This window comes from Corythoichthys intestinalis, chromosome 3, assembly GCF_030265065.1.
Source record: "Corythoichthys intestinalis isolate RoL2023-P3 chromosome 3, ASM3026506v1, whole genome shotgun sequence".
NCBI classification, from domain to species: Eukaryota; Metazoa; Chordata; class Actinopteri; order Syngnathiformes; family Syngnathidae; genus Corythoichthys; species Corythoichthys intestinalis.
The window spans coordinates 6,625,112-6,640,082 of NC_080397.1; the positions used below are offsets into that span (position 1 = coordinate 6,625,112).

Sequence of the window (14,971 nt, forward strand, 5' to 3'; positions counted from 1 at the left end):
GTGCACGCAAGGTCCCGCTGCTGAAGCCAGCGCATGTCCAGACACGTCTGAAGTTTGCCACTGACCATTTGGATGATCCAGAGGAGCAATGGGAGAAGGTCATGTGGTCGGATGAGACCAAAATGGAACTTTTTGGTCTAAACTCGGCTCGTCGTGTTTGGAGGAACAAGAAGGATGAGTACAACCCCAAGAACACCATCCCAACCATGAAACATGGAGGAGGAAACATCTTTTGGGGCTGCTTCTCTGCCAAGGGTACAGGACGACTGCACCGTATTGAGGGGAGGATGGATGGGGCTATGTATCGCCAGATCTTGGCTGACAACCTCCTTCCTTCAGTGAGAGCCCTGAAGATGGGTCGTGGCTGGGTCTTCCAGCATGACAACGACCCAAAGCACACAGCCAAGGCAACTAAAGAGTGGCTCTGTAAGAAGCATCTTAAGGTCCTGGAGTGGCCTAGCCAGTCACCAGATCTGAACCCGATAGAAAATCTATGGAGGGAGCTGAAAGTCCGTGTTGCCCGGCAGCAGCCCCGAAACCTGAAGGCCCTGGAGAAGATCTGCATGGAGGAGAGGGCCAAAATCCCTGCTGCAGTGTGTGCAAACCTTGTCAAGGACTACAGGAAACGTTTGGTATCTGTAATAGCAAACAAAGGTTTCTGTACCAAATATTAAGTTCGATTTTTGTAATGTATCAAATACTTATTTCATGCAATTAAATGCAAATTTATTATTTAAAAATCATACAACGTGATTTTCTGTTTTTTTGTATTAGATTCTGTCCCTCATAGTTGAAGAGTACTTATTATACAAATTACAGACCTCTACATGCTTTGCAAGTGGGAAAACCAGCAAAATCGGCAGTGTATCAATACTTGTTCTCCCCACTGTAAGCAGAGTTTTTGTTTGCGCTAATGATTTTTTTAATGCATTCGTAATTTAGTTTATAGGTATATTTAGCCGGGTTTTTTTGTGGGAATATGTGTCTGAACCATTTGTGAAGCACATTATAAAAAACGTTTTGTAGCATTTAAGCTAGCTTGCTTTTACCAAGTAAGTTAGCCAATTGTCCTTTTGTTGTACATAGATCCTTATTTATTTTTTGTTTTTTACCGTTTGAGGCTGAGCTCAGGTATCTAAATTTTTCGTGTTCCTCTTCCGATTACTCGATTATTCGAACTAACTAGTTCATCGATTAATCGACTTCTAAAATAATCGACAGCTGCAGCCCGAGAGTAAAGAACAAAAGTTAGTACACTCACATAAATCTCTAATGGAGAGGACGCTGGGATAAAAACATACGCATACATTAGAGGTCCTCCTTAGTCAATTGGATGGCAAGAAGATGCTAGTCAATAGCCAATGGCAGAGCAGCTATAAGTAGGTTACGTTCAGTACACTCTGGGAGCTGTGAGTAGCAGCCCATAACGGCATATATTGAACATATGTATATATACAGTGAGGAGCAGAAGTGATTCCTTGTGATTTTGCAAGTTCACTTAGAAAATTGGTAAACACACACCTATGTCTGATTAGCTAACGTTAGCAGCTAATGTCATAGCTACTACGATCTCTACTGGATGATTAGGTTTGCAGTACGACTTGGTATTTAAGCTTGATGTGTTTTGCGATAAAATCCAATATGACAAAAGCACAATGTGCCTCAAATTCTGGCATATGCGTTTTTTTCTTTTGCAAAGCGTTTGGAATTACAAAATTGCCTGAAACGTCCCAGCCACTGTACTATAGGTTTCAGGAAAATCAATCTAGACAGAGCAGAGGGGATTTCTAAAATGAGAAAAAGTAGGCTCTGACCATGTCTGCCAGAGATATGTAGAGGAACATCCCTCCTGCCAGGGCGAAGATCCAATTGGGGGAGAAGCTGTTTCCGGCCAGGATGCCAAAGCCCATCCCCAGGTAGCAACAGCACGCTGACAAGAAGTTAAAGAAGAGTGCTTGCTTGATGGTCATGCCGGCGTTCAGCAGGATGACAAAGTCGCCTGGAGAATGGCAAGAATGACAAATAATTCCTTCTGGTATAATTTAATTCGTCTAGAAACTCATCTTTGTCAAGGGCTACTTTGCACATCATGCCTGCCAACTAGGGCTGCTGCAATTAGTCTACTACACCCCCTAGCAAAAAGTATGGAATCACCGGTCTCGGACGAGCAGTCACTCAGACATTTTATCATGTAGATTGTAGAACAAACTCAGATAAAAAGCTTGAAAAAATAATGAACTAGTTCAAAAGTGCAACTCTTTAGCATTCAGAAACACTAAAACAAATGAATAAAAAACATTGTGGTGGTCTGTAAATGTTACTTTTATAGAGCAAGTGCTGGGAAATATATATGGAATCACTTTATTCTGAGGAAAAAAAATATGGAATCATGAGAAACAAAGAAATAATCAAAACACATCTCTAGTATTTAGTATCAACACCTATGGCTTTTATGACCCACCGCTGGCTTTTATGATGGCTTGCAATCTCTGAGGCATGGACTTGATGGGTATTGTTCATCAATTTGGTGCCAACTCTCTTTGATTGCAGTTGCCAGATCATCCTTGCAGGTCGGACCCTTGCTGTAGATTATTTTTTTCAATTTCCACCACAGGTTTTCAATAGGTTTGAGATCTGGGCTATTTGCAGGCCATGACATTGACTGGTTGAGTCTTTCTCCAAAGAATGCTTTAACAGTTTTAGCTCTGTGGCATGATGCATTGTCATCTTGGAAAATGACAAACATATTTTCAATTGAAGGCATAAGAAAGCAGTCTAAAAATTTAATGTAAACTTGTGCATTTATTGACGATTCAACCACAGCCATCTCCCCAGTGCCTTTGCCTGACATGCAGCCCCATATCATCAAGGACTGAGGGAATTTTGTTTTCTTCAGGCAGTATTCTTTGTAAATCTCACTGGAACAGCACCAAACAAAAGTTCCAGCATCATCAGCTTGTCCATTGCAGATTCATGACTCTTGACACCATGTCCAATGCAGATTCTTGACTCTTGACAGAGTTGCAATTTTGAACGAATTCATTATTTTTTCAAGCTTTTTATCTGAGTTTGTTCTATATGATAAAATGTCTGAGTGAGTGCTCGTCAGAGACTGGTGATTCCATACTTTTTGCTAGGGTTTGTAAGAGTGAAACTGAAAAGCACTAGTGAAGAAACAACAATGTAAACATTCCTCACCAAGCTCATGAGGGAACTCCTCACACAAAATGGCCACCGAAGTGCTGATTCCCTGAAAGACTGAGGCAGTGAAGGAAGCGCCGATGGCCAGACCGTCAATAAAGTTGTGCAGGCCGTCGCTCAGCGTAATCATCCAGGCCAGTGTGCCGATGTCAGAATACGCCGTCCCTTTCAGCCAATGGCAGCCACCGCCGCTCCTGCTGGCCGGCCTGCCACCACCATCCGCACTCTGCGAGTCCTGATAGGAAGGGGGGATGGTGAGATGAGTCATTAATACAAAGAAAATCAGTCGTGAACTTTAAAGTGTTACCTGAGGCGTCTGTGTGGGACGCAGCATGAGCTCGCCCTCGCCGGTGTCCATTTTGGACACAGCATGGCCGTCGCTCACTTCCCCGTTGTGCTGCAGCTTCTCACCTTCCTCAAGGTCTCCGTTGGGTGCCGAGTAGTGCTCGGCGCTAGAATAATGGCTGTGGCCGTGACCCTGGAAAAGTATCAGTTTGTCCTAAGGAGCCGTTTACATGGTGACGCTGCCATACTTCGAAGGCTTCGCGCACCTTACTACCTCACTACTTTTATTGCTCGATATTATCAGCTAGATCAGGGGTCGGCAACACAAAATGTTGAAAGAGCCACATTTGACCCAAAAAATAAACTGATACAGTATGCCTGGAGCCGCAAAAAATTAAAAGCCTTAAATAAGCCTAATAATGAAGGATACACATGTGACTACCCTGTTGTATGATGCCACCTCAAGTTTAACTTCATTAGACTTGTTTCTTTGCTTTTATGAAATTAGAAAAATGCAATAAAGACAAAAAACAAAAACAAAACAAAAAGGAGCAAATTTCTAAGTGACCCCAAACCTTTGAACGGTGGTGTATATACCTCAACCATTTTTTTTCCATTTTCAAACATTTTGTAAAATGCTCCAGGGAGCCACTAGGGCAGCGCTAAAGAGCTGCATGCGGCTCTCAAAACGGGATGCCGACCCCCGAGCTAGATGATATATCAGACAACTCAAAAAATATATATATATACAGGCTCATTTTCAGTTTTTCAACAAATACAAAAGACTACTATTTTCCTATTTTTTGTTGACACACATCAAAAAATAAAAATAGGCTCAGTTTCCATTTCTCTTTTTACATAATCAGAAGACAAAACATGGACCTTAACGCCACTCACCGTGTGCTTTTGCTTGAGAATCATCTTGAGAATCTTCTCGGTGAAGAAAAAGAGGTAAAAGCCTCCAAAAACCACAGCAGACTTGGACACGTAGAAGTTGACCTTAGGGTCAAAGCCAAAGGCCTGATGCGGGGGGAACACAAAAAACCTTCAAAACATGTATGGTGACGTAACTCAGCTAAAGTAAGAAAACAAATTTTCTCACTATCATGAAGTTAGACTAACCTTTAGGTCAAATAGCATTACCGAAATGATTTATATTCGAGAATTTTGTTTTTTTTGGGACAACATTTAATTACTGTCTTCAAACACAGTGGTTTACACACAGTTAAGATCACAATGCATTTAAAATTTGGCGGGGAAATTACTGTACTGTAATTACTGTAAAAAAATAATAATTACTACTTAGCACTTAATAAAAACTAATTTAATACTGCGGTCCGGTCTTGAAAATGATGACATCACTGGACTCGAATGCTGGACTCGTTTTCTCATTCGTCTCCCCTCTTCAAACACAATTCAAACTACGGATGTCCCGATCCGATACTCATTATCTGTATTGGCTATTATTGGAGTATCTGATTTGGCCATGAGATCACATCCAATCCAGTTGTCAAGTGTTTTCAGCACCATATGGTGTTATGGTAAATGGTGTTATACTTATATAGCGCTTTTCCACCTTTTCAAGGCGCTCAAAGCGCTTTACACTATCTCGCCATTCACCTACTGGTGACGCAGCACCAGGAGCAATGTGGGGTTCAGTGTCTTGCTCAAGGACACTTAGACGAGTTCATCAGGGCGGAGACTTGAACCCACAACCTCTGGGTTGGGGGACAACTACTCTACCACTGAGCCACGCCAACCATAGTGCTTTTCACCGGCTGTAAATTAAACCACGAGGTAAATATGTCCGTTGAGTGAGACCACCGCTGTTCTCGCCTGGTCAGACGAAAACTAGCATTCGTCTGGTTATGTTTTAGTCTCCACGTTTTTAGCTTGTTATCGTATTGAAAAAAATCGTTTGTCTACAAATTGTTTTTGTTATCGTCATCGTTGACAAAAACAATGATGTTCGGTTGAAAGTAGTGATGTCACGATCCGATGCTCAGTATCTGTATCGGGGCCTGATACTATTTTTGGAGTATCTGACGGTAAGATAGGATCTGATCCAGCAGGCGTTGTTTTCAGTACCATTGTGCTTTCAGCTGCTGTAAATCAAACCGCTGGGCAAATATGTCTGCTGACTGTGACTACTGCTCTTTAGAAACTAATGATAGTAACAGAGCATCGAGTTATATTCTTGAGGAGGTATGAGCAGAGCTCGTTTTAATAAAAATTAGAATTTAAGTTTGAATTTACTTTTACTGGTCTAGAAAGGTAGGTTTTGTACGGCATCTGTATTGGCAAAACATCTCTTAAAAAAACTGATAAAAAATTTTAAAATCCACATCAGGACATCCCTAATTCAAACCCCAGCAATCATCACGGAATTCGAGCGTGCTAACCACTGAGCAACAGAAAACGGGTAAAATAAGTGCGCTGAGGTTAGAAGGTTAAGGGCACTTTCACATTAGATCAAGAGGACCAGGGTCTGGTTGGAGAGCTACCTCGCAACAACACTTGCAAATGAGTTGTTGAAAAGGTTCAGTATTCACACTGCGCCAACCGAACCAGGAAAGGCACACTCATTGATTGGACAAATTTAGAATGAGGACAATATGCCAAACAATTCAACCGAAAAAACAAAATTAAATTAATAGAACAAAAACGACAGTGTCATTGGACAGTGGGACAGATTTATTTTTGCTTCAGGCAGTATCAGCTCCTTTGCTATGGTGTGGGGTTATTTTGGACTGAACAACTTCGTATCCCACCTAAGATGACGTGAACAGTGCTCGCTGGTTAACTGATGTACCACTGACAAAGCGGGACGATTGTTGGCAATATTCGGCACGTTGTTGCTGAAAAAAAATCATGCGCCTTATCAATGTGATTGAGGTCTAATGTCTTTAATTCATTCATTCATTTTCCATGCCGCTTTTCCTCACGAGGGTTGCGGAGGTGCTGGAGCCTATCGCAGCTAACTATGGGCAGTAGGCAGGGTACACCCTGAACTGGTTGCCAGCCAATCGCAGGGCACAAGGAGACATACAACCATTCACGCACACTCATACCTACGGACAATTTAGAGCAGGGGTGCCCAAGTCCAGTCCTCGAGAGCCCCTATCCAGCTTGTTTTCCATGTCTCCCTCCTTTAACACACCTGAATCAAAAGATCAGCTCATCAGCAAACTTTACAGGAGCCTGACAACAATCCTCATTATTTGATTCATGTGTGTTGGAGGAGGGAGACATGGAAAACAAGCTGGAAAGGGGCTCTCGAGGACCAGACTTGGGCACCCCTAATTTAGAGTGTTCAATCAGACTACCATGCATGTTTTTAGGATGTGGGAGGAAACCGGAGTTCCCGGAGAAAACCCACGCAGACACTGGGAGAACATGCAAACTCCACACAGGAAGGCCGAAGTCTGGGATTGAACTCAGAACTGTGAGGCGGACATGCTAACCACTCAGCCACCGTGCCGCTTAATGTATTTAAGTGATGTCTTAATTGATTTGACTTCCTGCTTTGTGCTGCAAACATTTTTAGACAGAGTGAACAGACTGACCTTTCTTCGTCTTTGACTGTATTAAAAGTCAAAACCAAAAGCTACATAGGCTTAATAATATTTCCTCATCTTAGCTCGTCATATCTCCAGTGTGCTTTGCTGTGTGCTCTTGTTCGGTTCAAAAATACTGCACACACTCTGAAAATGAGAGCGCTACTGCCACCCACTGAGTGGAAGTGCAATTATGCTTTAGTATGGCAAAAAAAAACTCTGCACCCCCGCCCCCTTCCCCATTCCCTCTTGTGCGTCCAACAATTTGCGAAGTACATTGGTACCTCTACATACGAAGTTAATTCGTTCCAGGACCTTGTTTGTAAGTCGAAATGTTCGTATGTCGAGCAGGATTTTCCCATATAAATACATTATAATTCCATTAATTCGTTCCACAGCCCAAAAACCTACACTAAATCCTTAATAAATACTGCTGTCACTATTGCAAACAGCAATTACAAAGAGCAAAACAAATAAATTATGAATAAGAATCGGAAAAATAATATAATAATGGTACGTAATAATAATACCTGCAATAATGTAACATCGCGTTCTAATGTGGCGGATGTATTTTGTACCCAAATGCACCACGTGGCTGACGACAGAGAGAGAGGGAGACAGTGTAGTTGATATTTAACTTTCTCTTTTAACCTCTTGTTGTTGCTGGCTGGCGTCAACTTCGGTAGACAATTGGCGTGTAGTGTTGCACAAGTTCTGAAATGAATGATTAAAAACCTGACGACGCTGGCGATCTCTTTGGCGATGGTACCACAATAGTATTGTCACCTTAACTTATAAAGACTGACAAATGGAGGTCGGAGGAGTATTGTCAAGCAGTTCACAGACGCACACCCCACGCTTATATTTTTCCATCTTCATTTCAATGGTTAGCCTCACCCTTTTTCTTTTTTTCACCACCTGCTTTAACTTTCTTGGAACCCATGTTGATTTCTCTCACAAGAAAATTTGCCGTGCGTCAGTTTTGCGGGAAAACAATGAAATTGCAACGCTATAATCGTTGTATGTTGAGCATTTCGCCAGATGTAGAAACAAATGGCGAAATTTTACGTCGGATGTCGAAAAGATTGTATGTCGAAGCGATCGTATGTCGAGGTACAGCATTAGACCAAGAGGCCCAGGGTCCGGTTGGAGAGCTCCCTCGCAACAACACTTGCAAATGACTTGTTGAAAATGCATTCACACTTCGCGAACCCAACTCATTCACATTTACAAAAGAAAGTAGACTATCTGAGAAAAAGAACTGTGGTCAGTTTAAAACGGACCAAACAGTGTAGTGTGAAAGCGCCCTTAGACCAACAATAAAAAGTGACCGGTTTGATTCAGGTAATCAACTACCTCAGGGATGAGTTGAAAAAGGGCGTTGGAGTACAGTGTGCCGATGGCCAGCGCAATGAAGTAGAGCAGGACACGCTTGTAAAAGGTTTTCTTCATGAAGGGCACTACGATGGCCCCCAACAGCGAGCACAGCGAGATGAGCGTCACACACAGGAACCCATAACCCCACACTGAGTGGCCACCAGGAAAAGGAAGAAAAGGTGGGAGAGGAGAGAGACAGAGTTCGTTAGTCCATTTATTTTAAGTGGTTAATAGGATGAACCACCACCTGAAAGAGAAATCGGCAAGCTGATTGGGACCTGTCATTTATGTTGCTACAGAGAAAAGAAAGGTGACATTAAACATACACGTTAGCCTTCCACACTGGCGATGAATGGTACAAACACCCACAATATGGGGGGTTACACTTGGGAAAATTTATTTTTCTAAAAGATTCCATGCTTTGATTGGAACAGAAAACAGACCAGTGACTTTTACACTGCCTAACAAAGCTATTAGGCTTAAAAGGTATTTTCTGTATTTTGAAGGTATCCTTGAGATACGAGTGACCTGACTTATAGCTTTTTGAGGACGTTTACTTGAAAATAGGGCTGCAGCTTTCGATAAATTAAGTAAACAATTGATCGATTAGTTAGTTCGAATAATCGTGTAATCGGATTTAAAACATTTAATGCGTTGCAGAACAAATTTTAGGAGATGTAAAACAAACATGTGTTATTCTTGTAAGAACATTTATTTTGGCTTGCTAAGATTGCACTTTCAAAATAGCATAAATGTGAATAAGATCAAAAATAACCTGAGTGTTTCTTCAAACTATTCAGAATTGCGCTTTCATTTCACAAGCGAAATAATAGCATTTAAAAATAAACTAAAATACCTGAGCTTAGCCTCAAACAGTATAAAAGCAAATTAATAAGGCTCTAAGTACAACAAAAAAAACAATTGCCTAACTTGCACAGCAAAAGTCTGCTTAAATGCCACAAAATGTTAACTTTTTTTTTTTTTTACAATGCTCAACATATTGTTGATATTCCCACAAAAAACAGCTAAATATACCTCTAAACTAAATTATGAATGCATAAACATATTATCTCAAAGAAAAACTTTCAACCTTAAATTGTTCTTAACAGGGAGCAGCTGGATCCAGTCATGTTATATGAGTTATGTTATATTCACTGTTGCCACTAAACGGCAGTGTACTCACCCAAATCAATAAACCTATTGCAACACTTACAAAATTCATTACAACACAACTCTAATTAACTGAATCATGGAAGCAGCAAAATTTGATTTAAAGCTTTTTCCCACTCAAATTACTCTATTAAATCAATCGTTGCAGCACCGCTTCCAAACAAGCAGATTTACAGTTATTGAACAATCTGCCAAGCTGTTTATCGCCACACCCAATTGAGGTTTAGTGTCAAACTAAATATATACAACAAAGAGAATTACAAATTGCATGTATTTAAAGGCTACCTCGGATAGAAAGACATGTAAATTTTAAAAGATAAATGTCAGTACAAGTTATAATAATTTGATATTATAACCCCTCTAAATTTTTTTGCTTCAATAAAATTTGTAAAATTTTAAATAAAAAAATTAACTAGTAGCTCGCCATTGTTGTTGACGTCGCAGGACGGTGACGTCACATTGACACGCAGCCGTACTTCACAGTGTCACTCTTTAACTATGTAAGGTAGTGATTTAAATACACCCGCGTTGTAAATTCAAGTTGCTGAGTGCGTTTTGTCCCTCGACTGACGCCATAGTTTCCTGTTTAGTTCGGGTCCGTTGTGATTTACGTACATATTAGTGTAACAAGACTCCCGATAATGGCTCCCAGCATCATAGTCTGTATATTTTGACTAAATATTGCCATCCAGTGTATTGGTTGAGCTAAATGAGTTGCTAAAATGTTTTAGAGTCTGACCAAAGTCTGAGTAAGTTTTATTTGTATTTTGCATATCTAATTTGATTGTGAATTTGTGAATGCAAGTTCTCTTTGCATTGTTGTTTAAATATGTGTGAATAGGGCTTCATTAATACAGATTGCAGAAATTTTCTTTTTGTGAACATTTTTTGAGAGATATATTATTTTTGTAGTATTTTCACTATATGATACTTATGTTTGTCGTGAAGGAGTTGCCGAAGCTTAATGCCAATAAAGCGGTCCGAGTTACGAATCTGAACGCCTGGAACATTCTCCTTTCTCTCTGCCTTACACCCCACTGTGGATTAAAGGAAAACTACAGCGTCAGTCAAGGGACAAAACTCACTCATTGGCTTGATCCCTTATTAATTTAAAACTCGCCATTGACACCTTGTGGCGTATTTAAATCACTACCTTACATTATTAAAGAGTGACACGTTTTTTTTTTGTTTTTTTTTAAAGAGTGACACGTGGAATTCCGGCAGCGTGGCCATGTAACGTCCCCGCCCTGCCCTGCGACGTAAACAACAATGGTAACCTACTAGTTAAAATTTTGGGGAATTTTTGCGTTTATGAAACCTTGACATTTTCAGAAAACGATATACCTTGAAACCGGTAAACGGCACATATCTAACTACAGCGCAGCACACTGAAGTGAAAAATGTGGTAAAATGGTTCAATTCATTAGATACTATTTATCTGGCAGAAAACACAGACAAGACTGAAAAAGCAGTTTCTGCTCTTGCACTCCTCTTAAATAAACTGCTGTATTTTAAGCCAAAACAACTGTTGTGTTTGATAGAACATATGTCTATATGCTGCCATAGCAGATTCATGGCGCATTAAGCCCCCTAACTATTTTTAATTTGTCCGTTTTACCCTGGAAACCCCCGTTTACAGACGTCGCACAACCGCTTTTGTTTCAACCTAGCCATAAAAAGAAGGTAAGTAATCGTATTTATTATTCGAAATGTCTGTCATTTTTAGCTTAGAATAATTAATTGATATGTAATATTTAGTTTAAAAAAAACGACTTTAAAAAATTATTCACTCGCATATTTTAAACTTTTAAACAAATTACGTCACAATGAAAAAATGAAAAAAAATTGAATGAAAAAAAAAAAAAAAAAAAAAGTCACGGATATCTACCTCATAACTATCGCTTAATTGTATATTTTTCATTACTGTCGCATTTTCCCCGATATTTTAGATGATAAATAATCGATCCAAACAAAGAAAAATTGAAAAAACAAAAATGTTTAAAAGGGTAAAAATATGAAAATGAAAATCTCGACCACTCCTTGATGTCTGCGATTTCTGCATTGCGACCCTTCTTATATTACTAGGTTTCACCCATAAAATCCACAATAAGTCCGACTGTGGCCATTTACATCTGTGTCTTGACACTCGGTGATACATGCTACATGGAGTTTTTGGAGCGAAAAGAGGTTAGTACGCGATAATATCTCGTTAAAATCGTGGCGTCTTTAATTATGCTCTCGCGTGCTCTCACCTCCAATTTGAGTTTTGCTGTTTATTTATTTATTTATTTATTTATTTTTAAATGCCCTCCAGTTCAAAATGTTTCTTCCCACAGAAAATTGAGATTTTAAGCTTTCCAATGATGTATCACACATGCATATAGGACAATTTTGAAACTTGGCAAAATTGGGTGTCTCAGAGCGGAACTTTTCAAGTCACCCGCCATGGTTTTCCGCCATCTATCAATACTGCGCTTTTTTTTTTTTATTGTCACAATATTATAGGGTGCTAGTTTCTCATTATAAATAAAAATTTGTTAATCAGAGAAGTCACGATGGATTTTAAATTGATTTTAACCATTGAATAACGCACGATTCTGGAATACATTAAACTTAAAGGGAAAGTTCAAAATTTGCTAGCATGTCAATAAAAAACAATATTAACAGATCCAACTGTTCAAACGAAGCCATGTCGTGGTCAAAGAGTAAACAGTACAGTGCGTCAAGGTGATTGATTTGGGGGATGGGATGTCCCTTTCCTTCCATTCAGGTGTTTGCACCATGCTCTGACCTTTGACCCTTTAAACAAAAAGGTAGCTATTATCACACTTTGCTAGATGCACAGAAAAGCACAGACCGATGAATCCTGACTCTACTGCTACACACACGTGCGCACACAAACAATGATGTTTTTGTCCCTTCAAGTTGTTGGCACCTTATGCCCTGTAGTCAAAAAAAGGGGAAGAAAATTAACCTGAATTACAAAAGAGGAAACAAACCTGTCCATTCATGCCCGAATCAAGAACTAAGGGTTTTTTTAGAGAAAGAAAGGAACACCGTGAAGCAAGGCACCATTTAGCAAACAAAGACAGTAAGGAAAAAGTGAAGCCCGAGGGAAGGTTGACGGGAGTGTGCTACTTTTTTGCCTAAAACTCTCCAGTATTTTGTGAAACTTTGGCTCACGCATAAAGACTGTCAGGCTGTTTTTATACCGACTGTTCCCCTTTATAGCATAACTCACATTATCATGCTACAAGAGCTGCCGGGACAATTCAATATTTGACTTACTGGTTTTCTTATATGTAAGACACAAGATAATGTGATATTTTATGTTCTTAGTCAGAACAAAAACTGCCCGATTGTCTTTATAGGCCCTCAGTGTTGTAATGCGAGGGGAGTGAGCGGGGCTCAGGGCATCAAACCTCCGGCAGCAGCTGCAGGACGGCGTTGGAGTACAGTGTGCCAATGGCAAGTGCGATGAAAAAGGTGAAGATGTGCTTCATGTAGCGCGTCTTCATCACAGGCACAATGAAGATTCCGGTCAGGGCGAAGACATTGACCACAGACACGCTCAGGAAAGAAAAGCCCCACACTGAGGAAGGGGGGACGGAGTGGTCACATTAAAGAAGGGCATTGAACTGTCAACACAAACTATTCAATAGAGAAAAAAACATTGCAAGATGACAGGGACGCCTCCAGTTTCCAGTTTGAGACCTAGAAGAAAACCTTTTATTTTGTAATGTTATTTTTAGAGGGTTTCTGGAGAGGACCTACAGGTAGTCCCCGGGTTACAAATGAGTTCCGTTCCTACACTGGCGACGTAACCTGAATTTCCGCGTAGGTCGGAATTTACCCTTGAAGTTCCTCTAAATACCCCCCCAATCTCAAAATAACTATCCAAAAACATGCATTATACATCATTGTACTGTCCTTGTCAAGATTTTGGCTGCGACACTGCTGGCCAAAAGTACCAGCACCCCTGCAATTCTGTCAGATAATGGTCAATTTCTCCCAGAAAATGATTGCAATTACAAATGCTTTGGTAGTAATATCTTCATTTATTTTGCTTGCAATGAAAAAACACAATGCTCTCTTATCATTTTACACAAAACTCCAAAAATGGGCAAGACAAAAGTATTGGCACCCTCAGCCTAATACTTGGTAGCACAACCTTTAGACAAAATAACTGAACAACTGCTTCTGGTATCCATCAGTTAGATTCTTACAATGCTCTGCTGGAATTTTAGACCATTCTTCTTTGGCCAACTGCTCCAGGTCTCCGAGATTTGAAGGGCGCCATTTTCAGATTTCTCCACAGGTGTTCTATGGGATTCAGGTCTGGACTCATTGTAGACTACTCTACAAGTCTGCAGTGCTTTCTCTCAAACCATTTTCTAGTGCTTTTTGAAGTGTGTTTTGGGTTATTGTCCTGCTGGAAGACCCATGACCTCTGAGGGAGACCCCGCTTTCTTTCACTGGGTCCTAAATTATGCAGCAAAATTTGTTGGTAGTGTTCAGACTTCATAATGCCATGCACACGGTCAAGCAGTCCAGTGCCAGAGGTATCAAAGCAACCCAAAAACATCAGGGAAACTCCGCCATGTTTGACTGTGGGGACCGTGTTCTTTTCTTCTGCCTCGCTTTTTCTCCTGTAAACTCTGTAATTCCCTCTCGAGTCGAAATCACGAACCAAGCTGTTTCTCTTTTACGGGCTTTAATCACAGAACTTGATTTGCCTTGACAATGCGGTGACAATGCAAATCAAGTTCTGTGATTAAAGTTCGTAAAAGAGAAACAGCTTGGTTCGTGATTTCGACTCGAGAGGGAATTACAATGAGAACTCATTGGCCGCTTTACTCCAGAGGAAATTAGTTCAGCTTCAATTCTTCGATGCACTATGCACTTGAGATGTTTCCTTGTTGGTCTTGATCAGAGGTACTGAAAAGTTGTCTGTACTCTAGTGGTGTTCATCAGATAATAAGCCGATGTAACGCTTAATGGTGCCCGTGTCAACTTGCGACAGTGAACTTTAGTTCCCACCCCATATCAAAGAAACTAAATGCTTCACATTACACGGCCAGATCAAAGAGTAAATTATTTATTTCTTTATTCTGCCTGAATGGCAGCTACACTCCCACCAAATCGCTTGTGATTTCACTCTAACCTATGTAACACTGGATGATCAGAACCATTGCAAGGAAATGTGATTGCATTACCCCGCTTCAATCAAAGTGACCGTCTTCCTGGGTATCCTACCATAGAGTCCCTTTTCATTCAAATGCCAACGGATAATACAGGTTGACACAGTTGTACCCTCGGATTGCAGGATAGCTTGAACTTGTTTGGATTTTAGTCAAGGTTCTTTATCCACCAGCTGCACA

General features: G+C 40.4%; 1 protein-coding gene across 2 annotated transcripts in view; it reads right to left on the reverse strand.

Moving 5' to 3' along the window:
• Positions 1-14,971, reverse strand: part of slc39a14 (solute carrier family 39 member 14) — a 44,218-nt gene that overhangs the window by 5,300 nt on the left and 23,947 nt on the right. The window contains exons 5-9 of one of the 2 annotated variants that reach the window (XM_057831909.1): positions 13,013-13,182; positions 4,384-4,506; positions 3,509-3,679; positions 3,199-3,436; positions 1,815-1,999 (exon numbers count right to left, since the gene is read on the reverse strand). In XM_057831909.1, coding sequence (XP_057687892.1) covers positions 1,815-1,999; positions 3,199-3,436; positions 3,509-3,679; positions 4,384-4,506; positions 13,013-13,182 — 887 coding nt within the window. Of the gene's footprint in view, positions 1-1,814; positions 2,000-3,198; positions 3,437-3,508; positions 3,680-4,383; positions 4,507-8,399; positions 8,570-13,012; positions 13,183-14,971 lie in introns of both variants that reach the window. The other variant, XM_057831908.1, reaches the window with a different exon arrangement.